Here is a 25,947-nt window from a genome sequence, read left to right as displayed (position 1 = left end):
GAGGCTGTGGGCTTATTTAGCTGTTGTTTTGGTTGTGGTTGAGGGGTTATTTAGCTGGGGGTAGTTGTTGTTGAGGTGAATTTGACTGTTGGGTTTAATTTGTGTTTAAACCGGGGAAGATCTTAAAAAAATCCTCAAAATCTGGTCCTCCTCTTCTTCAGTATTATATTAACTGAATGCTGTCTAGAGGTGAAATACACTCCACACGAAAACATGTCAAGCAGTCTATTGAAACAGACCCCACCCCCCAAAAAACCCCAACTTAAAACCGCCATGCAAACAAAGCCGAGCGACTTTAATTACGCGTAGACTCGTAAAGAACTCATCACTACGTGTGGGCTTCGTTAACATATCGAAAAGGTCAAATTAACCGGATTGTAACAAGGCCTTGGTGGCTAGTGGTATATATTCAAACAGTTGATACAGGTTTTTAATAAAAACGTACATTGCAGACAAATACTAGATTGATGTAAGCGATCTTATCTGTATTTTATTGCTAATCAGCGATAAGGTTACTTAGCCAGTTAACTAGCGTTAGTTTGTTAGTTAACTAGTTAGGTATATATGTTTTGAAATTGGCTAGCAATAGGTAAATGTCAGTACCATATCTAATGTAAATGTGTTGTGTTCATTCCGCATTTAGAGGGATAATGTTTCAGAATATTTAAGGATGACGCTTGGTTTGGGCAATTTTTAGCAGTTAGTTGTGCTAGCCATATCGAATCATTCAGTGTAGCCAACTAGGAAGGCTTAGACGTTACCTAGGTAACATTAGCTAACCAAGGCGCGCACGTGGCCCCAGAGTAATTTGGGCTGTGTAACGGATAAACGTCGTTAGCGAAGATAGATAAGATAAAGTAGTCATCTGCAGTCTGAAATAGAAACGTCAAAAATATTCAAAGCGAGTGTATGTCTGTCATTTTATATTCCCTTGATACGGTAAATGAGCTTGTTCGCTACAACCAGATTATGGTTAAAATGCTACTTGGCGTTATCTAAGATGTGTATTTTAACCTATTCTAGCTTGGTTTAATTAGGTTAATGCTACCTAGCCAGCTAAAGCTACTGTGACTTTTTTAAATTAATTTAACTAACTGCAATGGCCTACTATTAGTTAACCTAAGATGATTCTTTTAAGATGGAGTGTGGTTCAGCTAGCTAGCAAATTGTTTTTAAAAAGTAATAAGACGTCCTCAAAAATGACAAGGTTTCGTCAAATGTGTAGCTATCTAGCTGGCTAGATTAGTCACGATTTGTGGTTTCATTTGGGCAGTTTATGCTATTGATGGGGAAATACGAAGTTCATGTTTACATTTTCAGGCATTATTATTAATAGCATGCATCTCACCGATCTGACCTTTTTCTTCTGAACTCCTTTAAAAAATCATTTAAAGATTCTCATCACTGAAAAGGGGCAAATTGGTTGTACATGGTAAATATTCACTTAATATAAGTGTGATCACTCCACATCCGCTATTCGGTGGACTGCTCACTGGCAATAAAAAGGTTGTTCTGTCTCCCCATTCTCTAGACGTAATTTGCCACTATGTTAGTCGTTGTTGGGTTTTTAAAAATTCATTAATTTGTTTATTGATTTATTTTTTACAGGACTGCGAGGCAGGCGCATTATGAACCGCGGGTTTTCGCCCTCATTAGTCAGGCCGAACCTTCCACTGAGGCGACCTGCAACTGGCCCTGGTACAGTATCACCAAGGCACATTGCCCCACCTTTTCATAACATTGGTACCTGTTTACCCCAAGAGCAGAATCTGGCAAATGGCATCTTAGATGGTATGCTATAGAAACAAAATTAAATTTATGATCAAAATATTGTCTCCATTTATTGTTTAGTAATGCTGATGTCATTTCGATGTAGCCTGTAAAGCTGAAACTAACAGAAAGGAGAATGGGTTGGTGCCCTCGAGGGACAGTGGTGCTGTATGTATCTGACAGGTTTATTTATCTAGGTTAAATATTGTCAACATTTATCCAGAGGTGTGTGATGTATTGTAAAAATGGAATTTCTATTGTTTATTATGAACTAGAAGTGTTTTCCTTTAACAGAGGACTGAACCTATGCCTGTGAAGCTGTGCAGTTACTGCAATCAAAAAGGTGGGTAATGTAGTGTTAAAGTTTCTATACCGTTTCTTCCTTGGGTTAATTACCTTTTGGCATGATGTGCCAACGTTAGGCTGGCTTTTGCTGACTCTGCATGTCCCCCATGTCTTCACTGATATGCTGTTGCTTTTGGCATATTAGGCACTCTCAGGTGCACACGCTGCAAAACAACATGCTACTGTTCTGTAGCCTGTCAGACAGAGGACTGGAAGGCCCATCGCCTCATATGTAAACCATATGTTCCAGACAACAGCACAAGGTAAAATGTAGCATGTGGTGTCAAGAATGTTATTTGCTTTTGATGCTAGATGTCAGAATATAGAATGTTTTATGTTCAACCTGTGATAAACCAAAATATTGAATCACTTTTATATTCAACCAGTGATAAACCAAATGGACCTGGTGTTTTGGAGTCCAAGGTACCATTTTAACCCTGCTTTTTCACTGTAGTAATAAGATCATCTACTTATAATCAAATTTAGCTAGACTGTGTGTGTGTGTGATTGTATGGAGCACTCTATAATGATTTCTTATGACAGGTGACCTGCAATGATGTGGCTCAACCAAAGAGAGTTTTCCTGCGTGACTTGCGAAATAATAGCATCTCTGATGGTGATGAACTGCAGGTGCGTCTAAACTGGATCTTCTGCTTCCTCTTGATGCTTTTCTTATCTAATGAATTAATTCTACCTTAAGGGGACTGTGGTGCAGATGAGGAACCCTGGGAAGTTCTTCATCCACATTCAGTCCAAGGAGATGACGGAAACCCTGAGGAACATCACAATGGAGCTGCAGAAGACCTATGGGAGCTCACATGCAGTTGAATACAAGCCAGAAATTTGGGAAATCTGTGCAGTCAGATTCTCTCTCGATCAGGTTAGTGCTTGCATCAAGCCCATTAGAATTAATAGGAAGGATTGTCTAGTAGCCACAAAGGTCTGAAGAATGTCTCAAAGTAAAACTTTATAGTGTGTATTATGTACTAAGGCAGTGTTGAACCGTTCAGTCTTATAGACAAATAGCACTGAAAACCTTCCCCCCTCCCCCCCCATCTCAGCTCAAAAATAGTTGATTCAGGTCATGATAGGATGGAGACATTACTAAGTGCTAAATCAGCTGTTTCAAATTCTTGTATGAGCTCTGTGATTATGATTATAACTGAATTGTTTAGCTCCTTTGGCAGTCTGGCTGGTTATTAGTAATAGCAAGACTATAACACTTCCATAAAAAACTGGCTACATAAACCTGGATGACTTATTTCCCTTCAGAACTGGTATCGAGGTGAAATGATGTCTGTTGATTTGGATCGCCAAACTGCAAAAGCACTCTACATAGACTTTGGAAATGAGGAAGATGTCACATTTGACCGGCTGCGCCCCCTGCCAGCAAACATTGACACTGCACCACCATTTGTAAGGGTTTCCCCTCTGTTTGGAAGCATAGTGTTTTATTGATTGATATGCAAGTGTCATTGTGTTATCAAACTGTTCCAGAGACTGTGTTTACCAGACCTAATGTGTTAACTGTATTTGGCAGGCCTTACAGTGTCGTGTTGCTGGTGTAACAGCACTGATGGGTGCTTGGTCAGGTGAATGCGCTATTGCAGTGAGACACTTGGTTGCTGGAAAGAATCTGACTTTCACTGTGGTGGAAAGCAGAAACAGTAGCACCCTGCTTGCCGTAGATGCCCATCTGTCTGCCCTTGGTAAAACATATTCAGTTGAAATAGTCATGTCAAGATGTGGCACAGAGTACACCATTTCAAAAAAAAAAAAAAAAATCCACATTCTTGTTCAACAGGCAAGAACTTGAGCACTTTCCTAATTGACCAGGGATATGCGGTGAAAGAGCACACCCCTACCAAGCCACGGACTGAGCAGGATATCAGTGAGTTCTCTCCAGAAGGTTTGTGTATTTTCAGTGGTTTGGCTAAATAAATAATTCTTTTGTTCATCACCCTTTTTTTAAGCTGCTTTGATGACCGCATCTTTTGAGAACTTTAAACGTCTGTCTTCTGGGAAGAATGAAAACACTGAAGCTCAGCCACCAGAGCCGTTGACCCAGGGGGTGGGAGACACCTTTACAGCCATAGTTACCCACCTCCAGTCCCCTTCAGAGATCATCTGCCAAAAGCTTGAAAATGCCAGTGAGTCAGATGTATTCCTGTTTTCCTACTAATTGCAGTTATGAGAAGAGAGAGGAGCTTCAGCATCACACAGCATCCCCCAGCTTTTAAGTCCAAGACACTCCAATACTGGCACAGTGTTAACACTGATTTGCTGGCTCTACTCCTTTTCCACTGACAGGGTTAATCAACTGTATATCATTTTCTGTTGGAGTTGTATACTGTTTGTCATCTTCTCTGTATCTGCATGTGATGGAGGTGTTTCGGAACTTTTTTTCTGTGCAGGTATTATCCAGCAGTTACAAATGAGTCTGAGAGAACACTGCGCGAAGACCCAGTCTAGCGAGGACTTTAGGCCTGCTCCTGGGACAGTTTGCTGTTCTCTTTTCTCAGGTGAGATTAGGTCTAAGCACTGCATTCTCATTAGAAGGTTGGTTTATATTTTTACCTTGTTGGTGTTTCAGTGTTATTGAATAGTTGTGTGCTTATTTCTTCTGCTGCTTTCATTAGAGGACAAGCAGTGGTATAGGGCCAAAGTGCTGGCTTATTCATCTGAGGATCGAGTGTGTGTGGGTTACATTGACTTTGGGAACTCAGAAGAGGTGACCCTGAATCACTTGAGACCAATCAGTGTGGATCTGTTGGTTTTGGCTACCCAAGCAATCCCCTGCAACCTGGCAGGTAGAGCAGTTTTTCCACCTGCTGGTTCTGAGTCACTGACTTTCAAACAACTTGTCTGCCTATGTGCCCTCTGCTTTCTACAGAACTGCTCTGTTCCCTGACCGTTTCAGAGAAACTGATAGTAAAATAATTTGGTGATATTTTTTTACCGCATTGAGGAAAAAGGCCTGTCCTATTCTGTATCTTGGTTTTTCATCTCCATTCTAGGAGTTAAGCCTACCTCAGACACTTGGTCAGATGAGGCCGTGTTGATGCTCAAGCACTTGGTGTGTAACCGTTTCATCAAGGTGGAAATTCTTGGACAGCGAGACAAGATGGCTTTGGTCTCCTTGGTTGATGAGTCCAGTGATCCTCAGATCAACATAGCTGAGCTGCTGGTTACTACAGGCTATGCTGCTGTGGACAATATGGAGACAGAAGAGGATGCGAGGGAGGGGCTTGGCTCTGGAAACACTGGTATGTCAAGAATGAATGCTTCTTGCCTTATTTATTGTTGCCATTTATTGCTACACTGATTTATATTTTTGTGCATTTTTCCCCCACATGCATGTTTTCCTTAGCAGTTGATACTCAAGCTCTGAACAAATTGCAGTGGTCATGTGTGGAACTTCCTATTGATGGCCAGAAGGTAGTGCTAGTGATCAGTGTACTGGAAACCCCTGGGGAATTCTATTGCTATAATTACAACTCAGAAGGTATGGCTGTCGTATTCAGTCTTTGTTCTGTCAGAACTAAAGTGAATATTGACAGTAGTGTGTCGCTCAGTCTGCACTCAGAGTTCAGTTTCCATATGAGCTTTCCTTGTTGATCCTTATTGTTCCTTTTGACAGGCATGCATACCCTGGCAGAGTTGTCCTCTGCTCTGATGAAGCACTGCAAGACTGCAAGGACTTCATTCAGCCCTGTTGTTGGAGAACCCTGCTGTGCTCTTTACAGTGGTTAGTTACACTTTCTCCTGCGGTTCTTCACGTTTTAAATATTAACAAGTTCATGGACTAGTGAATTATATGGTCACCCTGTATAGGAATAGATTTGTACAAGCTTTAATTAATCTGTGCCATGTTTCCTCCTGTGTGTGCGCAGGTGATGCACGCTGGTACAGAGCCATGGTGCAGAGTGTGGAGGGAACAGGGAAGGCTAGTGTGTGCTTTGTAGATTATGGTAACTCTTGTGAGGTAGAGGTAGGCCATCTCCGAGCCATCCACCCCAGTATGCTCAAGCACCCTTTCCAGGCCATTCGTTGCTGGCTTGCAGGTACATCTCTAGACAGTCATTTAAAAACGTGTTATACAGAGTGTACACTGCTTTGTGCAGAGGTGTTCACCTTGTCTACAAAGGATGGGTGTGGCTGTAAGTTTTAATTTTCATCAAGCAGGAGTACACTGTGTGAAAGCCCACAGCTGCTCCAGCCATTTGCAGATAAGATCAACTTTTTAAAATATTGCCTGTCCCATTGCTCACCTGTCTGTAGGGGTGGAGCCCGTTGGAGGCCAGTGGAGTAAGGAGGCAGTGCAGAGGTTCCGGGCCCTGTGTGTGGGCAAGCAGCTCAATGCAAGAGTGCTCTCCATCACAGAGAGGGGCTATGGTGTGGAGCTGGAGTGTGGGGACCACAGCGTCGCTGCCATGATTATCTCAGAACAGCTCGCGCAGCCTTTTGGACAGGAGACCAGGGCTGCAGTGCAAACAGCCAGTGCCAGCGGCCCCGCAGAGGCGGCTCCGGTGCAAATGCCCGTGCCTGCTAAGAACCCGCCGCTCACGGAGCTCCTGGCTGTCACTGGGAAAAAAGCTACCCCATTACAGACAACTACAAGTGAATGCACATTACATTCATATTCCAGTGCTGAAGGACCACAGCACTGTTGAGGGTTTTTTATCCAGTACACCTCACACAGCTGCTGGGGGATGTGGGCCTGTAGGACAATCAGAGCACTGTTAATTTTGATTTTCTTTACACAAGACAGTTACAGAATTGTCACAATCATTAAACTTTTAACACGGCCTGTTGCTATTGGTTGCCCTTGTGATTGACTGGTGTTTCCTTTTGATCAGTTGCTTCCTTTGCTTTGGACTGGAAGACGCTGGCATTGCCTTGCAATGAGACTTTTCAGCCACAGGTGGCAGCAGTAGTCAGCCCAAGTCTTTTCTTTGTGATGAATCCTAGAAAGGGTGAGAATCCTTAACTCACTCACTTTTTAAATTGTAAGTTTGTCTTGAGCTTGATTCTGGTCCTGACACTGCCAGCATCAATAATTGTTTTGGCTGGGCTTTGATCTGGGCCAGTAGCCTTAGACAAGACTACAGTCTTAGTACTCCATTTACTAGCACAGAATTTGTTAATTTTGTTGCAGGGGAACTTGAAATGGACTACATGTTACCTTAGTATGAGTGTGTCTTCTTCTGCCCCCTGTAGTGAATGTAGAGGCATTGCAGGCTGTTATGAAGGACGTGGCGCAGTACTGTAGCAGAGGGCCTCAGGCCAACCAGAGCACCCCACCACATGGAGCTGCCTGCTGTGCTCAGTTCTCAGGTCACTTTTACAGACACGTCCACCAACTTTCTATGACACAGATCTGCAGCAGCAGTGCACAAACTACTGACGCTTGACAGTAATGCAGTGTTTTTACACCATGCAACCCTGCACAAATGTCTCCACTGAGCCTTAACACTCTCTTTCCCCCCCCCCCCCCCCCCCCCCCCCCATCAGGAGTAAATGTGAAGTTGCTTTAAAAATAGGCTGGAGTGTATAGGTAAAAGCTCTGATTGAAACAATACTATGGGTAAAGTTTAGTGAACTCAGGAAAGAAACTGTAAGACCAATGCAGTGATAGAATTCTGGTCCAAGCCAATAATTCCATGTCAGACCTAAAGTAAAGTAATTATATCCTTCCAGCATGTAACAGTGCATTTAAAGCACCATGTGCAGGAAAGAATTATTGACATTCCAGCATAGAGATAATTGTAGTTGTTGTGGGTTTTTTGTCATTTGTGTGTTTAATTACAAAGACATTTGTATTGGCACATCTGATAGAGCTGGGACTGTTTTAGCTAGATTTTGTTGTTACTAGGCAGTCACTGTAGTTATAGTTAAAACATTGGAGTGAACATTCCCTTAAATGTCTCCACATCCAGGTGACAAAAACTGGTACAGAGCTATTGTACTGGACACAACAAGCACACACGTGAGTGTGGTTTATGCAGATTATGGGAACACTGAGAGGGTTCCTCTCTCCAGCATCCTGCCCATCCCTAATGAACTCTTACAGCACCCATTGCAGATCGCCAGGTGTGCTCTCTCAGGTAGGTGAGCCAGAGGTGTGCTCTGCCATTGGAGCAATGGCATGTACAACATGTTTTGTTCTTGTGGATGGGCAGGTAAGGAGTGCTTCCCTGCTATGTGGCCTCCTGAGGTCCTGGAACTCTTCAAAATCCAGCTGAGCAGCAGGGTGCAGGCCTCTGTCGAAAGCTTTGATGGCGTCTTCAATCTGCTGATGCTTACCCAGCACACGGGTCAATGGGGCAGCAACATCAACACGGTCATCCTGGGTGCGGTGCAGAAAAGTCCAATTAGGGCTGGTATAGATGTGCTGGCCCAGGTCACACAGGCCCCACCTCAGGGGCAGACGCAGGCCAGCAGTGCAGCCACTTCCTCCACAGACACTGGGAAGACCCCTCTTGGCCTCATAGGTACAGCTTTGGGACAGAGTGAGTGATTTCTACCAGAATATTGTCAGTAGAAATAAACATGTTTAAATTGACAACTTCCACTAGACTCATTGCATTTAAGTTACATAAGAGGGATAAATTAGCAAGTATATTTTGGCTGATTCCATGGCAAATGAGCCAAATAGCAACATACTATTCACACTAAGAAATCCCACTATAAAATTAAGGCCTGCACATGTAAAAGACATTTCTAGTGCTGTGCAAGTAAAGCTGAACTGTATTACTGAAGGTCATTTAAGCTGTGGTATGACTGGAAAACATTCCGTGCAGTCTCTCTTTGAAATGCAGGTTGTGCTGCTTCAGTATGCAGGTGCTCTCCCACCTGGAATTTTTCACAGGGCCCAGAGCTGTTATTTAGCAGGCAGCCTTGTCATGATATTCAGAGGAGATGTTCATTCATGTATTATGTCCGATTCCAGAAAAAAAGACGACACAGGCTATCCTGGAAAATGAGCCACTACAGGTCAATGGAGATTCAAAGTGCAAGAGGAATAGTGGGTATTGATGAGCAACCTGAGGTCTGATGCAAAATATTAGTAATTACACTGCTCAAGAACATTCTGATGCAATGAAGAAATGTAACTGTTTATTGACGCATGAAAGATGATTGACTGATTTTAGATGGAATGATTAGTAGGATATTTTTGTTTCTGGTTTTAATTGTTTTTCTAGAGGTAGTGTTTCTATACCTCTGGATAGGTTATATGGACCTTCATTTTTACTTGAACTTTAATGCTTAGTCCTGTGATTCCTTTTCCTAGCTCCCAGTTCTGTATGCTGCTGTGCTGAACTTAAGCAAAAGGTAAAGAGATGATGATGCTGATTATTATTATTATTTTAAATGTATTTCTTTTTTTTTCTTTTTTTTACTGTTTTAAGGATAATTGTACCCTTTTCTCTTCTCCCAGATTGACCATGTTGAGGAGTTGATCCTCCAGCTCCTGAAGCAGATAGGAGATCCAAAAAAATGAAGCATTCAGATTTTTGAGCATCTGAGCAAAGTTTAAAACTGTTTTGTTTCTTGTACTGTTTTTTTTATACAGTATTTTTGCAGAGTACAGAAAAGTACTGTTTATATTACAAATGTACAGGATTGTACATGATGGTCTTGATCAGGTCCCAGTTTAGCATGTTGGAGCTTTATTTTTGTTTTACTGAGAAACTGTGAAAAGCACCATTGTTTGGTTTTACGCTGCTCTCACTAATCAGCCTCAGCTCCTATCACGTTACAGCCAGGTTGTCGTGTCTTGTTGCCAAACCTCAATTATTTTGTTTTGGATGTGTTAATTTTGCATAATAAGCGTTCTCATCTGACACACTATCGGTTCATAAAGCCTGGCTTTTTGATATTTTAGTTGCAGTTTTAATAAAGTTCTTTGTCTGACAGTACATTTTTGTACTTGCTTTTTTTGAGCTTGCAGCATCCATGTTTTTCAGGTTTAAAAAACAAACAAAGCTCCGAACAGTTAGACGGTGTCTAGGCCAAGTGGCCGGAGGTGTTTAGTCAGGGCTGGGATGAGGCATGGCCTGTAGGCGGGGGCGCCAGTGCAGCACACAGCCTGTGGGGCGAGGGCTAGGCGAAGAATCACTGGACCTGTTGAGAGGTAAGTCTATATCGCAGCTTTAGCCTTTTAATTCTAACCGGTAGACGCGTTTAACAGTGAATTTGCAACCTGCTTTTTTTGCGGCTTCTACCTTCGGAAACGTTTTAATTTTTGAATGGCAAAGCTATGACGGACAATTTAACCAGTGGACCGAATGCAAGAATCTGCGATGACCGATGGGGTAATACAGAGCTGTAAAAACGCTTATTGTGATTATCGCTGAAAGGATTAAAAGGCATAAGCCGAGCCCGTTTCCTAATTCACTATTATTTACGAACAAACGAATTTATTCATAAAATCAGTGATTACGTTGAGAGAAACTACTTCGGGTAATGTTCTTGTTTGCAGTTCTGTACTGGCTTAATGGAGAGCGCCTGTTAAATATACTTTTTAAAGTCGTGCAGATGTCGTCCATACATCTTTAATGGTGCGGTGCGGTGCTGTGCTTTGTTTTATTACGATGTTGCCGGATAAAGCCTTCAGATTTACAAACCCGACCTTTACCATTCTCTTACAAAAGTATCTTGTGACAGCTGATATCCCATACTTGCGTCTTTCAGTCCTTATAGCAAGGACATCTGTTTTGAGGTTCTCCCCAACAAATATTGTTGAAAACTTGGTTAGTATGAGTGAGGATTTGTTCCGATTAATGTGAGTCCTGTAACTGTCTGAAGTTCCAAATACTTTCTGTTCTAATTATGACCTCTAAAGGCAACTTCTGACTTCAAGGGCAAATGACTAATGGGGTTATTTTCTGATGGCTGCTTTCTTATTGCACTCATGTCCTCAAACATATTTCAACACAAATTCAAGCACCAATCTAAAATATGACTTTGCTTGAGCCATATTGACAGACTTCTGTTTTTGTTTTAGTCTTTATTAGTCATTATTCTATTTAATACCAATGACTAGGTAACATATTGGGCTTTAGAAAAAAAGATACATGAAACATGTATTTAAGGAAAGCCTAGTTTTTACAGAAATATAAAAAAACAAACAAACAAAAAAAAACATGGGACATGAGCAAAGATAAAAGCACCTACCTAAACATCATCTCTCTCTTTCTCTCCCCATCCCTTCCTGCCTCTAACACAATGCTGAGAACTTCATAGCCACAGTGCACATTTCTGATGCTTATCATAAAGTGGCTCCATCCACTGCAGGTTGCACAGAGGCGGTCCTGTGCCTAGCCTTGAGATGCCTATCAGTAATACAGACCATATTCTGTAAAAACTGCAGATCCGGTGCTGCCTAAATCCGGACATCCACTCCACTGATAGCCAGGAAACGTAGCTTCTCTCATCAACCATGCGAGTTCATATTCCTTTCAGAAGCTGACATTCTGCTCTCTCAAATTCCAAACACAGAAATCTTCTGTTTCCAGTCAGTGTTTCTGCAGTAATTATGGTTTATGCATTTGGTCCCACCTGTGCACAACACCTCCTGGATTCATGCCTTCTATGGCAGAGACTACAGATGGCAAACTGGGACATTCAAAGATTATCCATAAGGCACTTGGTTTAGAATACCCTCCATGATCTCTTTTGAATCCCCAAACTGATAACAACACTGCATTTCAACTGCTCCTTATACCTGGAGCACGACCAAGCCGACACCACAGCCTAGACACAACATGTTCCCCCCATGGCTTATGTTCTCTTTATCAACGTGTTGCTCTAAGTACCGAGAACTACATCCAAAGCAGACTAGATGGTTTCATGATTGTTATCTTTGGCACAGTCCTGTCCTTGCAGAAATGCTGCAGTGTGTTTTTGTGACCATAGAGACTGAATGCAGGTAAGATGATAACATGGTGTGGTCCATGTTTTTCCTTGAGTGACAGTGATTGTATGTGGCCCCACCCCCCGCCCCTCCAGACAGCAACAATGAATTATGTAGACGGTAGCTTATGCTGTTCATGTAAATAGCTTAAACTATGAGCTAGTGGCCATTACATAATTATTTTTTTGGCTTTTCATTATTTTACTACTTGGTGAATAAATAAAAGATTACTGCGGTGCTCTGACACAGAGCCAGCCCCTACAATTTGTTGCTTTTGCCTGACTTCAGTTTCACTTTGAGCTGGATAATAGAATAAGCGGGTGTTTGAATGAAAACTCCAGGCGATGCGTATTCCCTAACCTGGTGTGGTGCCATGAGCTGATGTTTCCTAGTATGCCCCTAATTTAATCTCATTCAAGTTGGGCCCTTGAAGACATGCCCTTTTGACCTGGGGCTGTAAGAATGGAGCATGGAGCAGAGGAGGGTGTGGGAGTGTGAGCTGATGGGAGCTGTGTCAGGCTGCTTTCTCCTCTCATCGCTGAGGTTAAGCCTCTTACTATGCTTCTCACAAAACACACACAAGTCAATGATTAGTCCACCCTTGGCGACAGAGGGACCGACTGACGTGAGCTTGGGCGCTGGCTGGCTGAAGTCTCTGTTACGTTAAGCACGTGTGTGATGGTAACTTTGTGATTTACACCCTGCTATTAGTGTGTTTTAAAAAAAATTTGTTTTTAATTATTTTTTTAAAAATCTGCTTACCTTTTGCCTTGTGTGTGTGTGTGTGTGTGTGTGTGTATACAGTTGTGAGACACATCACCTACACCCCCTGATGAGTTTAATTATTTAGGTTTTGGGGGAGGGGGTCCCAAAATATCCCTACTGTTTCTTTTGTTAAATTGTTAATGTGGCCTGTGACCCTGATAGGCCATAAAAAGCCTTTCCACTTGGTGTTGCTGTAAGCTCAACCAGTGTAGTGGTCAGCTGGTTAATTCCTGAGCAAGGTTTTCCTCTCTGCTGTTTCAGACATTCATAGCTGCTCTCACCATCGTTAGTGGTCTCAGGGCCTCTTTCATGGTCACTGCTTTTAACCTGCTCTCTGTTTGCACTTCTTAAAAACTGGGTGGTCCCTAAAAGAAAAACAACATTTTAACTGTTTCCTGTTTGCTCCTCATTTTAGGTTTCCAACAATGTGCTCGGGCAGCCAGCTACAACTCTTCCTAGCAATCCTGCTCACTCGAGGTAAGAGAGAGAGAGACGTGTAGAGCAAGGCCTCGTTCATGTACATTGGAATTATTTCAGAACTTTGGTCTTGCACACATTGATCCTTATCAACTGAAATGGGCATAATTTCTGAAAAACCATTATTGGGTTCTTGCGCACAACCCTATTTTCTAAACAATAGTTTTAGGTAAGATTGTAGGCTGGGTCATTCATATTTTACAGGATCTGAAGTGCTGTCTGGGTTTGAAGATCATAGCCTGAATTATAGACCTAGTATAGTTACCATACGATACAAAAATAAGACCCATGTGTAGTCTCCCTTGGATTATGTGTGTTGAACTGAAAATCTTTCAGGTCGTGGCATTTATATTGATGATGAGGACTATGAGAACTGCTGTACCTGGTAAACACACCACAGAGACTAATTTGGGATTCTATTTGTGAGAATGCCTTTAATTAGACAGATGAGCTTGCCGAATATGTTTTGGGGGGTTTGGGAGTTTGCGGGGGATGCATTGGTTTCAGGCCTTATCTTAGATTTCAGTTAAAAGAAAACAACAACAACTGTAAAATGATATTGCTTCTTTTTCTCTTCCTCACTCCTTGAGTCAGGTTCCTGAGCTCTATACATGCTTGAACAAAATATTACACTTCAACAAGAACAATATCATGGCTCTCTGTGTTCTTTAGCCTTACAGTCTATTGGTGAAATAAGTGCTTTCTTGTCAAGTAATGTAACGTAAATACTCAGGGGGCCGAATCAGCCTCAGACCGTGGCTAAAGTGAGAAGGCTGGATTAAGACCTGCTCTGCTCTCCCACCATCTTCCTCTATATAGACACACTGGACATGCACTGGTGTACATCCATAAATTAGAGCAAGGCGAGGCAGAGAGACAGTGCCTCTTCCACAGCTCTAAAGGGGCAGTGAAAATACCTCCCAGTTGAGAATTTACAGATTTCCGGCAGTTTAGGAGTTCAGGAGGGGGTTTTCAGCCACGTTTTCAGGAGTTTAGGACGGGGTTTTCAGCCACGGCTCTGGTGCCCTTCTGATGATTCACATTCATTCATCACTTAATAGGGCCAGTGTATGGACATGCTACATTCTACACAGCCCAAAACAAACCTGGTTCACAGATGACTAGAATCCTTTTGTGCTATTTGTTCTGGCTGTTTCTTGTTATTCTCAGTTTGACCATTTTTGTGGTTGAGACCCATCACCATGGAGAGTGGTGCAGAGTACTACTCCGCACCTGCACGTAGAAGGCGCCCTCCACCGCGAAGGGCCAAACAGCTTCAACGGTTCTTTGCTGCTTGGCTGCCTGGCTCGGCGAGGACACGGGTAGTCGGGGATCTCTGCTCGGAGCTTTCTGCATGGCTCCCTCCGCTCAATCAGCCTTTGTATGCATGACCGGGAACGTTGCCCTGATCGCTCGAGTGGCCATAGCCGGCCCATCAGAGGAGAGGGCGCCTGCTTTCTGCCCGTTCAGTGGGTGTTGCTGGAATGCCGAGCGCTCTTAATTATCCCTGTAAAAAGGGCCGGGAGCGTCTGAGTCGGGGAGAGAGGGACACGTGGAGTCGTGTCCTGGGGCTGGGGTCAGGATGGCTAGCTGTAAACTAGTGCTCAAATAAAGGGCTGTCATTTCACACATGTTCCCTGTCGTTGACATTGCTGGTAGCAGAGTAATGTCCCTGTCATTTGTTTCTCTAAGCCTCATTAGAGACTCAGCTTTGTGCTCCCATGCTGATCTTGATCTGACCTTTCATAAACTCCAGTTAAAGAAAACAGCTGGGCTGTAGTGGCAGTGGTAGCTCAGTGGTTAATGTGCTTGACTAGTAATCAGAAGGTTCAAGCCCCACCACCTCCAAGTTGCCCCAGTTGGGCCCCTGAGCAAGGCCTGAGTAAGTTGTGTTGAGACATAATTGTAAGTTGCTTTGGATAAAAGTGTCAGCTAAATGCCATGAATGTAAATGAAAGTTGCTGTGTTCTCTTCCTTTACCATAGTCTGTGTTCTCTTTCTTCAGCGTGTTCTGGTTTTGCTGTGCAGGAGATCCAGACTGACCACGAAACCATTCTGAAGATCAATGCTGCTGGACAGAGTAAGTATTTGCTACCTACCACTTAAAACATGAGCAGAAACCTCAACTGTGACAAGCAAGTGAAAAAACCGAAGCGCCTGTGAATGATCAAGGTCAGGTTTTATTTGTATTTCGCAATAAGAATAAGGCATGAGAAGGTGCAGAATGTCTGTGTGTTAATGGAGCATGGGTTACTTTCGTTTGGAGTGTGGTGCGCACGGGCGCGTGCGTGCATGCGTGTGTGTGTGTGTGTGTGTGCACGTGTGCACGTGTGCTCTCGTACTCGCGCACGTGCATGTGTGTTTTCACAGACCCTAGCTGCTGTTTCGTCCTCCTGTTCCTGACAGGTTGTAACATGACAACTCCACATGTTATAATTTAGTCTTTTGACTAGCACAAACACGCTATGTTTGCGTGTGTGTGTGTTTGGTGGAGAAATAAGACTGGACATGCCACAAGCCACAGCTGAGCTCCTTGCGCGTGTCAGGTACAGGGCATGGTGAGAGTTTGTCTTGTGCTGTTTGTCTGTAGTCATCAATGCTTCCTGTGCTCCTGTAGAAAACTCCTCAAATGTGTGTCAAATGGAAAATACCTTGAGAGTTCTTCAATATGATGTGTTTATTTATTTGAGGGGTGTGTGTGTGTGTGTGTGTGTGTGTGTGTGTGTGTGTGTGTGTGGCGAGGACAGTTATGCAGTGCTCGGCAGCCATGGATGTCCTGTTCGTGATGGATGGCTCCTATAGCGTTGGGAAAGGTGGCTTTGAGAGGTCCCGCCACTGTGTCCTAAAGCTGTGTGAGGCTCTGGACATTGGCCCTGACATGGTCAGCGAACAGCAGCACTGACATGAATGCACTAGTGTAAGGTCCCGTGTCCACCCAGGTCCAGGAGCTCTCGTTCAATCGCCTCCCGGTGTCTCGTCAGGTGCGGGTCGGGGTGCTCCTGTTCAGCTCCTCCCCCAGGCTGGAGATCTCTTTGGACTCCTATGGCAGCAGAGAGGAGCTGAGGAAACGCATCAAGAAGATCCAGTACAGGTCGGTGCCCCGCGCATGCCCTGCACATGCCCCGCGCATGCCCCGCGCTGCTGTGCCTTCCCTGTGCTTCATCTAGTGATGGTTTTGCCGGGAGTTTCACATAGCCTGGAGTTGCCAGCCCACATGCAGGCTCTGTTGTTTATGCCCTACGCCTGGTAAGGGTTTTTGTGTGCACATGTGTGAATTTGATGAGCTATTGTGGTCAGGTTAGCACTGTGTGCTAATGTGGCTATTGTGCTCTGTAATGACAACCCTGCTAGATTTACACCACAACAAGAGACAGCTGGCCTGTTCTTACAGCGGACAGAACATACCATTTCCCCCTGGAGGGGTGTGAGATTACTGTTTCAGATGGCTTTCGGTGCTTGTCGGTCCAGCTGAACAACTGCACCCTGTCGCTGGTAGGGTCATGCTGGCTACTTGCCAGTCATTCCGCTGTAAGGCGGATAAAAACCTCCAAGCCCGCCGTAGGAAGGAATACCTCCTGGATTAGAGGGGCACAGAAGGGCACTGTGAGAAATCGGCACAGTTAAATCATGGCTTGACGGAGTGTCATAAAATCTGTCAATTGTAATGAAATTTGTCCCAGAGGTTCAAGATGCTTTAGGCTTGATATGGTGTGTAGGTCCAGCCAGAGGGGTGACTCTGAACTGGAGGAGGTGGAGAACACTCAAAGGTGTTTGAGGGGTGTTGGGGCGAGTGTAGTGAGATTGGGGCGTTTAATGGGTATTAAGTCAAGGCCTGGGGGCACGGTGGAGCTTTACAGCCATCAAATTAATACTAGATCAGTGGCATGTGTGCTCAGTAGACACCATCTCTGACACATACACTCCCTGCCCTTCTCACTTTTTAAAGTGTGTCTTCTCCTCTGAGGGGTGTGGACACCCACACAGCAGAGCGTAAATGTCTGACTAAGCCTCTTTACAAAGAGTGGAACATCATATCAGAGTACACCAACACTCAGCACACAAGTATGTTGCCCTGTAAGAGGGCGTTTAGAGTTATGTACTAAAGAGTAAACGTTCTGCCAGTCTTTTATATCCTCTAGTTGAATCCACGAATTAATTCTAATTTCTGGTTTGAGCTTATGACTTTTATTGTTTGAACCTTAAGTGCGTGCCTCTGTACTAGTTCCTAATAAATTCATTTGAAGTCTGTTCTCTCTTTATTTTTTTCAGAGGAGGGAGTACTCAGACAGGTCTGGCTTTGAAGTACGTCTTGAAGAAGGGGTTTCCCAGCAGACACAACTCCACCGTGCCTCGTGTTGTTGTCCTCCTCTCTGATGGAAAGTCCCAGGGTGCTGTGCAGCTGGCTGCCTCAGAGCTTAAGCAGACTGGGGTCTCTCTGTTCGCCGTGGGCCTTCGATATCCCAGGTAGCCTGTTTGCAGCGAGGCGCGTTTGGCGGGAGTTTGTCCTCGGCACCCGCGCGTTTGCGGCGGCTGGTTTGCGCAGCGCTGTTCCGTGCGGATTCCAAGTGGAATCATGCGGGAAGGTCCCAGCATCGGGGCCGACATCAGGTCAGGAGGTTCGCACTGCGTGGGAAACAGGTGTGCTGATGGTTTTCCGACAGTGCTTCTGTGCAGGGGCAGGTGGACGGCAGTGCTTTGAATGGCTGCTGACAGGGGGGTGCAGCGTAGCCATACAGTCTGGGACAGCTGAGAGGCTTGGGACAGGAATTGGCAGGTGCAGGAAGAAGAGAAAATCTTTACAGTTAAAGACATTTAAGCACCACAAACTCTGCAGGGGCATGTGCGCATATTTGTGATGAAAGATGCAGGGAAAGTTTTATAGCTCTCTGCAGTCTCTTTGAGGCTGTTGACATCAGGCATCTCGCTATATATCTGCGGTTTTCCCTAACAGCACTTATATTCAGCCATAGATTAAAAATTCGGCATCGGTCTAGCATGTGTGTGTTGGGGTAGGGGCTTATGTGTTCATATGTGTGAATGTTTAATGTTTGTTGTATTGATATGTTTTTACTCAAAATCCTGAATGATTACAGAGAAATTAAAAATTTTTACAATGTTAGACAAAGCTGTTAATAATCTTGTGATGTAACAGCAATACATTTTAATATCATCAACTACAATCTAGCAGCATAACACACACACACACACACAGCCCAACACAAGCTGTCTTCCCCTCTCTCTGTGGCAGGTGGGAAGAGCTGCACTCTCTGGCCAGTATTCCCACAGAGAGTCACGTTTTCTTTGCTGAGCATGTCCTGGATGCTGTGAACGGGTTGTGCACGGCCCTCACCGCTGCCTCCGCCTGCTCGGCCGTCCCCTCAGGTACAGCTCTCAGCACTGGGGCACCAGGCCCCACCCTCCCCTCCCTCCCCCTCCACCCTCCCCTCCATCCTCCCCTCCCTCACCTCCCTCTCCACCCTCTCCTCCCTCCTCTCCACCCTCTCCTCCCTCCTCTCCACCCTCCCCTCCCTCTCTGCATCTATGCACTCTCCCCACTCTCCCTTTCACAATCCCTCCCGTGTGCTTCCCGGAAGCCGCTGACGTGTGTGCGTGTGTGTGCGTGTGTGTGCGTGTGTGTGTGCGTGTGTGTGTGTGCGTGTGTGTGTGTGTGTGTGTGTGTGTGTGTGTGTGCATCTGCAGGGTGCAGGGTGGAGTCTTATCCCTGTGTGCAGAAAACCCTGGAGACAGTGAAGGAGCTGCAAGGCAGCTTCATGTGCTGGAAGGGCACCAGGGGCTACTTTCCATACACCTCATTATGTCCCTACTACAGGCACGAGAAGTTCATCCCTCACTATGGCCCCAAAGAAAGCGCACACTCAAACCTCTCTCATATATACACGTTGATATACTGTCCATGAGGTGAGGAAACCTGCCCATGTCTAACTGTGTATATTACAGATATACCAACGCTTACAAGCCATTCCCCACTGTCTGTCACCGAACAGTATGTTCAGGTAGGATCACGTCTCATATCAAACTCCTTAAATCTCAAACTTGTTGCTAGATAATGAGATGCTCACTCTCTGCTCCCTGTCTCTGCTCAGACCCTTGTGATTCCCAGCCGTGTCAGAATGGGGGGACATGTGTGTCCGAGGGACTGGGGAAGTACCACTGCGAGTGTCCTACAGGTTACGGTAGTGACCCCAGCTGTGGTAAGGCCCACTCCAGTCTCGCCTTAACCTATTGGCTACTGGAGCCCTACCATTGGCAATTGCTCCATGGTTTCTTATAGGGGTTTGGTTGTGCTGTCAAGTGTGTGTGTGTGGGATGCTGGTCGGCATGGTTTCGCTTTACATCCTGGCTCCTATTTCATCCGGGGTCACGGCAGGCTGGAACCCACGCAGGCTCCTCTGAAAGCTTCGGTCCTTCTGATGAAAAGGACACATTCCACATCTCTAAATGTTGCCGTAGTAATCCACATTATTGCACAGTGCGGTGATGTGCAACGAACCCCGCAACCCTGTGCCCAGCCAAGTGACTCAGTCTAGTTCACTGATTTGTTTACTCCCTACAAGTACACATGCCAGCATACACACACACACACACACACACACTCTCTCTCTCTCTCTCTCTCCCTCTCTCCTTGATGTTTGCTTAAGTTAGGGTTTTCTTAATTTGCGTGAAAGGGAGCATAGTGAAAATAATGAAAAGAAGCAGCTCTGATGAAGTTTCTTTGAATCACTAATACGCAGCAGTGTTGCCCGTCAGGACTGATAACATCCCAACCTACCCTACTCCTGCAGCCAGAGCTCACAGACTGCACTTAGAGACCGAGAAGTGCTCCTTTCCTTGGTTTAGGCTCCTTCTTTCCTCAGCATTTGTGGTGCTTGTGTTTGTTTATTGGTGAAAGGAAAAGGGCCAAACCGAGCTCCTTCACTCCCGATCCTGATCGTACATGTCAGACTAAAGTAGCCCAAGTGTCCTACAGGCTGGCATGTAGAGTTCGTTTGTAGTTTGTAGCAGTGGTGCGCTTTGCTGTGCACGGGAGCCGAGGCCGTGCGATCCCAGGTGACTCCTGACCGTACGCCTCTCTGTTCCCAGCTCCTCTGCTCACACTGGACTGCTCTGTGGACATGCTCTTCCTGGTGGAGAGTTCGAGCGCCCTGACGCTGGAGGGCTTCCTGCGCTTCAAGTCCTTCCTGAAGCGCTTCGTGCAGGCCGTGCTGACTTCGGAAGCCCCCGTGAAGGTGGGCCTGGCCCAGTACAGCGCCGAAGCCAGGGTGGAAGCCAGGCTGGGCCAGTACAGGGACCCGGTGAAGCTGGCGCAGGCCGTGGAGGCTCTGCGGTACCAGAGCAGGGAGGCGAAGACAGGCGAGGCCCTGCGCTACGTCACGCGCCACGGCTTCCAGAGCTCCCCCGTGTACGCTGATGTCCAGGATGACTTGCCTCGCGTGCTGGTGCTCCTCACTGGCACACCGTCGGCAGACGCGGTCGTGGAGCCGGCCAAATACGCGCGGGACAGGGAGGTGTTCATCATCGGCATCGCGCCGGACAGGATGAAGGCCGAGGTCAACAACATCACGGGAAACCCCCAGCGCACCATCACATTCAGCTCTCCGGACAGGCTGATGGCCAAGATCCCTGAGCTCAAAGCCAAGATCTGCAGCGTGGACAGCCAGGGTACTGTGATTTGCCCTTCCTCTAATATAGCCAGACTGATGCAGATCCAGGACAGGAATAGTTCTGTAGTGCCTCCCTTCCTGGCCTGTTTATTGTCATATTCTTTTAGGATGACCTCTCTGATGACTTCCATGCTTTATGTTGTTTACAGATATGGGTAAAATCTTTTGTCTCTTACAGGTTGTCTGGGCCAGGCGGTGGACCTCGTCTTTGTCCTGGACGCCTCTGGAAATGTGGGGAAGGACAACTTTGTCCACCTGCAGGACTTTGTGCGCAGCGTCTCAGTGCAGTTCGACGTGAACCGCGACGTGGCTCAGCTGGGGCTGGTGGTGTTCGGCCGGCGGCCGGTCACCGTCTTCCAGCTGGACGGCCACGCCTCGGGCTCGGCCGTGCTGGCTGCCGTGAGCAAGGCGCCCTTCCTCGGGGGGAGGGCATCCACAGGTTCGGCGCTGCTCCACGTGCACTCTCACAGCTTGACGGTGGGCAGGGGTGCACGGCCGGGCGTGGCCAAAGCCGTGGTGGTGCTGACGGACGGCTCGGGGGCGGAGGACGCGGCCGTGCCCGCCCAGCAGCTCCGCGACAGCGGCGCGGCCGTGTTTGTCGTCGGCACAGGGGACACGCAGCACGACGGCCTCGTGCGCATCGCCGGCTCGGAGGATCACGTGATCGTGGTGCCTTCCTACGAAGACCTGAAGTACTCGGAGGATGTGCTGGTGCAGTTGGTTTGTGCAGGTGAGAGCGTCGCAAAAAACAAGGACCTTCATTCTGATGCACAGCCGTGAAATCTACACGCAAAAGTTATTGCTTTAGATAAATTCTGATGCAATGCACAATAAAAAGGGGGTTGTATACAGTATAAGAATGACTGCCTATATATATGTGTGTCTATATAGTCTATATGTGTATCAGTCTCCTACCTCAGCAAAATTGACTATAAGTATAATATTGACTTCAAGTATAAAGTTGACAAGTCTTCCCTGTAAGTCTATTGAAACAAATATGATATCCATCTACTGAAATGTAAAATGAAAACAAAAAAACAATAATAATGTGTAATAATTACCCATCAGCACTCTGCACCGAGCCCAGTAAACGCCAGCCGTAACAGTCCCCATGCTGCCTGTCCTCTCTGGGCTGTGATATGGCTTTATTTCTCCCTGCCTCCGCCTCACTGCAGATGCGAAGAAAACCGTGGACCCATGCAGGCCCAACCCCTGCATGAATGACGGTGTGTGCGTCCTATCAAACCGGAGCTACCGCTGTGACTGCCAGGGGTGGGAGGGCCCCCACTGTGAGACGCGTGCGTACCAGTTAGGGTTTTTGAGTCACTCCGTTGTAGTGGTCATTCTCCAGGAAAGGAGAAGCTTGCTGGCAGAAGTACTTATGCTATCAGAATTGCTCACTGGGATAGCGACAGTTGGCACTTCCAATAGCAGCTCCTCTTGAGTTTGTGTTTGTGCAGCATTGTTGTGTTAACCCGTGCTTGGCTGATGTTGAGACTCCATTACTGATCCTTTATGTACCGCCTTCCTCTGCAGAAAGCAGACGCCTACCCTCCAGAGGAGATCTCCCCAGAGCCGCCAGACAGAGGAGTCCACAGCACCTCTATAGAGAGCAGCGCAGGGGACACGTTGGTCGATTGCAATGATCAAACAGATAAAACGTGCACATGCACACGCATTAAGAAAATTGGCATTATTACTAAAAGAGTACCATCCTAAAAGAGTGCCATCTTGCCAAACAGGATAAAGGGAAACACTTAAAAGGAAGCATGTGTTCTGTGAGATTTAGACTGGCTCACTGTCAACTACCTAGTGCAGGATGACAGGATACAGGGGGTGTGGGGGGTGTTTGGGCCTGCTGCTACTCCTACCCAGCATGCACTAGTGAACATATCATTACGCTCACAGTGAGGGAGGTGAAACTCCCACTTCCTTTCTGTTTGTTTAAAGTTAAGAGTGCAGTCATGAAAGCGGAATCGACTCATTGCCTAAATGTGCTATCATTTATAAAAATTACTTTACTTCTTTACATCAGCAGCTTTTATAGAAATGTCCATGTTGATTAGATAATGGGATCTGTTGTCCAGTTTTTCTTTGCATTGTTTAAGATCAGTTTCAAACAGTTGTTTCCTGACTGTTTGCGACCTGTTAATATTTGATGACCAGAAAATGTCTGCTACAAAAAATGTCTCTGACGGGAGGCACATGTCAAATATTTATTTTGTATGCATAGCTATTGTTTGTCTGAACTGTAAAAATATTACATTTTCTAACATGTTTTGGATGCCTTATAACGCAATGTTGTACATACTAATCATACTTTACTTTTGGTGCCATCTCCCGGAGACAACGAATACGCTGAACATTGTTTTGGGTTTGTGACGTTTCAGAAATATTTGGATAAAGATTAAGATAAGGTACAGGTGCATGGGTGCGTATTCATACGTCAACATTTTTTTTCAGTACAGATTTTTATTTGAATAAAAAGTGCATTTTTAGCTAGCATACAGTAATATGTCAAACTGGAACTGAATTTGTAATATGTATTTACACCTAGGCTACCAGCATACATGAACCAAGCCACAATCAAGACTGTAACCAAATGTTGAGGGAAATGGGACCCTTTGTAGCATGCTGCAATGAGAAACAAATGGCTTTCACAGTTCTCCCATCTTCTGACCTTCCTTAACTGTAACAAACAAACAACCCCCCCCCCAAAAAAACCCCAGCCCACAGCTTTCTGTGATGTGCTCATATACTGTTAAAATGTATTCAAATGCCTTCCTTTTTTTAAAAATAAAAAGATTTAAATAGAGCGATTCCACAGTGTCCATTGGCGTCGGGTGTTCTGGGTAAACGTAGGGCGACAACAGCATCGTCTCTGATGAGCTGTCTGCAGGAAGCGCTTACATCGCGGCCTCTCACTGGAGCAGAAGCAGGGGTAGGGGGCGGAGCCTTGGAGACGGACGGACGGAGCCCGTAGGTCAGCGAGGGCTCGCCCTACCCCTTTCACTCCAAAAGCCCTGGCCAAAGTCAACATTCCAGCTTGAGCTGGCTGGGGCTCTGCTTAGTCCGGGATGTCATCGTGTCCCTTGCTGGACTCGCTCTTCGTCTCCGTGCCTAGGTGCTGGACTTCTTCTCCCACTCCTGTGAAGAAAGCAGGCACACCCGAGCTTACCCACACGGTAACACTGTGCTGGGGCCGGGAAACGCTGGAATTTCTACGGCTGAGATATTTAGTGTTCTAAATCAGCTTGGAAAGCCAGAGGACAGAATGTATGGGCTCGTTTCAGTTGTATGGACCGAGCTTCATTATAGCTATAGCCTGTCTCTCAATAATCTTTTTGTACTCTTGTATACTAAACTGTAACTGAAACAGTGACGGAGATTAAAGTGAATGTCAACATTAATTTAGATCCAAGTCGGCTAAACCATATAGGAATTTGTGCTTTTTATACATATACCGTAAGTAAGTGGACAGTTTTTTGCACCGTATGTTCTTGGCCAGTTGTTTGTTATTGGATCATTACTGCATACACAGGAGGGCCAACAATTTTTTTCTAGCTGTGGCATTTACACCTGCCATCTGTTGCCATGATCTCTACACTTCTTTGGTGTATGTGTTTATGTTTAAACAGCAGTTGAACAGGTTCTGATGATGCTGAACACCTCACAATACATCAATTAGCTGCTTAGGAAAACACTACCGGTGTCAAAGTCAATATTCCTATGCAAGTCAGCATTGGTAAGCGTAGCAACCTGGCAGATCACGAAACATCACAGTACTGAAAAAAACCTTTTTGTCATGAACAGGAACACTATCCAGTATGTAGACACAGAGTCGGATAAAGAGAAAAACACACTTGCATGACCAGGTTTATGATCAGATGTGAACCACTGGTAACTCTCAAGAACCACAATGTTACATTTTTAAAAAAGATGCATTAAAACCCGGCAGCCCTCTGACAGCATGACATGGCGGCGTGTTAGGCGTGTGCTAATACACCCAAACACTTACGCTCCTCTAAATGGGAGTCTGGGATTCCTATACGGTTCATCTTTTCCAGATGCAAGTACACTTCAGTTAAATTTGACACTTTAAGCTCATCGTTCTATTTCAAAGCCAGAGTGCTGTAGTGCAGAGCCAAAACAGCAAAACTGATGTCCAGTTCCCGACGGTACGGTACATTTCAGAATAGCCTAAAGAACTCCGGCGCTTTGGTCCTGTGTCAGAGTTATGGTGGAGAAGTGTGGTTGATTTTCAAAGTGTGAGTGCTTGCCTTGGCCTTCTGCAGTACGTTCCCTTTGCTGGCTGCCATGATGGACAGGGGCCTGCTCTTCAGAGCTGTGGTGGAGTTGACAGGTGAGGAATCCCCGTTGTTGACGGGGGCAACAGGGGCAGCGGGGGCAGCGGGGGCAGCTGCAGGTGAAGGGAGGGGCTTGGGCTGTAGGAGAGGGCAGTAGTTAAATGTCTTCTACAGTGCAGAGGGGACAATAGTTGGGATTTGTCTACGAGAACCGAGAGCACTTGCAGACGCTGTTGGAAGCGTCTAAAATAGCCTCTGGTTGTGATAGTGATGATCAATTACAATTAACTAATACATTAAAATGTTATTTTAAAATGGAGGCAGGGCTCTAGCGAGCACACTCACCATGGGGCAGTCCAGGAGGCCGCTGTCCACCGTGGTGCCCAGAGTAAAAGGTCCAGCCTCCACTTTCTTTAAGCTCTCCTTCACCTCAACCAGACTTAGCTCCACCTCCACTCGCCGCTGCTCCGCCTCCCGACACTCCTCCTCCTTCTGCTTCAGATATGCCTCCAAAGAAGGCTGTTTAGAGGGCTCTGTGCAGGGAAATATAATAGCTCATATATAGAACTTTCAAGATTTCTTTCTGTGCCACAAAACATGACCTGTCAATACAGATAAGTTGATTAAAGGCTATAAATTGCATAAGGCCATAAATACCACATACACTGTAAATAACACTGTA

At 45.6% G+C, this 25,947-nt stretch overlaps 3 protein-coding genes across 7 annotated transcripts in view; 2 read left to right on the top strand and 1 right to left on the bottom strand.

Annotated features, from left to right (window-relative positions):
* Positions 1-1,628: 1,628 nt before the first annotated feature.
* tdrd1 (tudor domain containing 1) lies at positions 1,629-9,619 on the top strand. The gene is made up of 25 exons (XM_035533538.1): positions 1,629-1,791; positions 1,877-1,938; positions 2,065-2,113; positions 2,261-2,378; positions 2,502-2,538; positions 2,659-2,745; positions 2,816-2,995; positions 3,388-3,531; positions 3,656-3,824; positions 3,920-4,006; positions 4,089-4,265; positions 4,530-4,637; positions 4,755-4,925; positions 5,133-5,381; positions 5,486-5,620; positions 5,756-5,863; positions 6,009-6,179; positions 6,397-6,762; positions 6,975-7,091; positions 7,336-7,452; positions 8,055-8,222; positions 8,298-8,627; positions 9,068-9,142; positions 9,410-9,450; positions 9,557-9,619. Exons 1-25 carry the CDS (start codon positions 1,629-1,631, stop codon positions 9,617-9,619), a joined length of 3,492 nt encoding a protein of 1,163 aa, XP_035389431.1.
* Positions 9,620-10,170: 551 nt separating this feature from the next.
* On the top strand, positions 10,171-23,777 carry vwa2 (von Willebrand factor A domain containing 2). 3 transcript variants are annotated; one of them, XM_027024917.2, is made up of 14 exons: positions 10,171-10,252; positions 13,215-13,276; positions 15,282-15,356; positions 16,024-16,157; positions 16,258-16,367; positions 17,546-17,740; positions 18,525-18,658; positions 18,977-19,106; positions 19,235-19,290; positions 19,381-19,488; positions 20,378-20,956; positions 21,137-21,688; positions 22,134-22,256; positions 22,495-23,777. In XM_027024917.2, exons 2-14 carry the CDS (start codon positions 13,225-13,227, stop codon positions 22,602-22,604), a joined length of 2,358 nt encoding a protein of 785 aa, XP_026880718.2. In that variant the 5' UTR covers positions 10,171-10,252; positions 13,215-13,224; the 3' UTR covers positions 22,605-23,777. The 3 variants fall into 3 exon arrangements, with proteins under 3 accessions (XP_026880718.2, XP_026880719.2, XP_026880717.2); XM_027024918.2 differs by having other exon boundaries at positions 10,227-10,252; positions 15,305-15,356; XM_027024916.2 differs by lacking the exon at positions 10,171-10,252 and adding an exon at positions 10,352-10,433.
* A 99-nt stretch (positions 23,778-23,876) lies between these two features.
* afap1l2 (actin filament associated protein 1-like 2) overlaps positions 23,877-25,947 on the bottom strand; it is a 31,437-nt gene continuing 29,366 nt past the window's right edge. For all 3 annotated transcript variants that reach the window (XM_027024915.2, XM_027024914.2, XM_035533290.1), the window contains exons 17-19: positions 25,611-25,798; positions 25,239-25,403; positions 23,877-24,105 (exon numbers count right to left, since the gene is read on the bottom strand). In XM_027024915.2, coding sequence (XP_026880716.2) covers positions 24,079-24,105; positions 25,239-25,403; positions 25,611-25,798 — 380 coding nt within the window. In that variant the 3' untranslated portion in view covers positions 23,877-24,078. The remainder of the gene's footprint in view (positions 24,106-25,238; positions 25,404-25,610; positions 25,799-25,947) is intronic.

The sequence above is a fragment of the Electrophorus electricus genome, chromosome 14, assembly GCF_013358815.1.
Source record: "Electrophorus electricus isolate fEleEle1 chromosome 14, fEleEle1.pri, whole genome shotgun sequence".
NCBI classification, from domain to species: Eukaryota; Metazoa; Chordata; class Actinopteri; order Gymnotiformes; family Gymnotidae; genus Electrophorus; species Electrophorus electricus.
This window is presented reverse-complemented; position numbering and strand designations above follow the sequence as displayed.

What these genes read in the sequence shown, in the direction of transcription:
- tdrd1 (XM_035533538.1), top strand. Translation starts at nt 1,629, where the DNA reads ATGAACCGCGGGTTTTCGCCCTCATTAGTCAGGCCGAACCTTCCACTG. An exon ending in CCAAAAGCTTGAAAATGCCA is followed by an intron (nt 4,266 to 4,529) that starts GTGAGTCAGATG and finishes TTTTCTGTGCAG; the next exon opens with GTATTATCCAGCAGTTACAA. An exon ending in CGCCAGGTGTGCTCTCTCAG is followed by an intron (nt 8,223 to 8,297) that starts GTAGGTGAGCCA and finishes GTGGATGGGCAG; the next exon opens with GTAAGGAGTGCTTCCCTGCT.
- vwa2 (XM_027024916.2), top strand. An exon ending in GATCAATGCTGCTGGACAGA is followed by an intron (nt 15,357 to 16,023) that starts GTAAGTATTTGC and finishes TGGCGAGGACAG; the next exon opens with TTATGCAGTGCTCGGCAGCC. An exon ending in CGGTAGTGACCCCAGCTGTG is followed by an intron (nt 19,489 to 20,377) that starts GTAAGGCCCACT and finishes CTCTGTTCCCAG; the next exon opens with CTCCTCTGCTCACACTGGAC.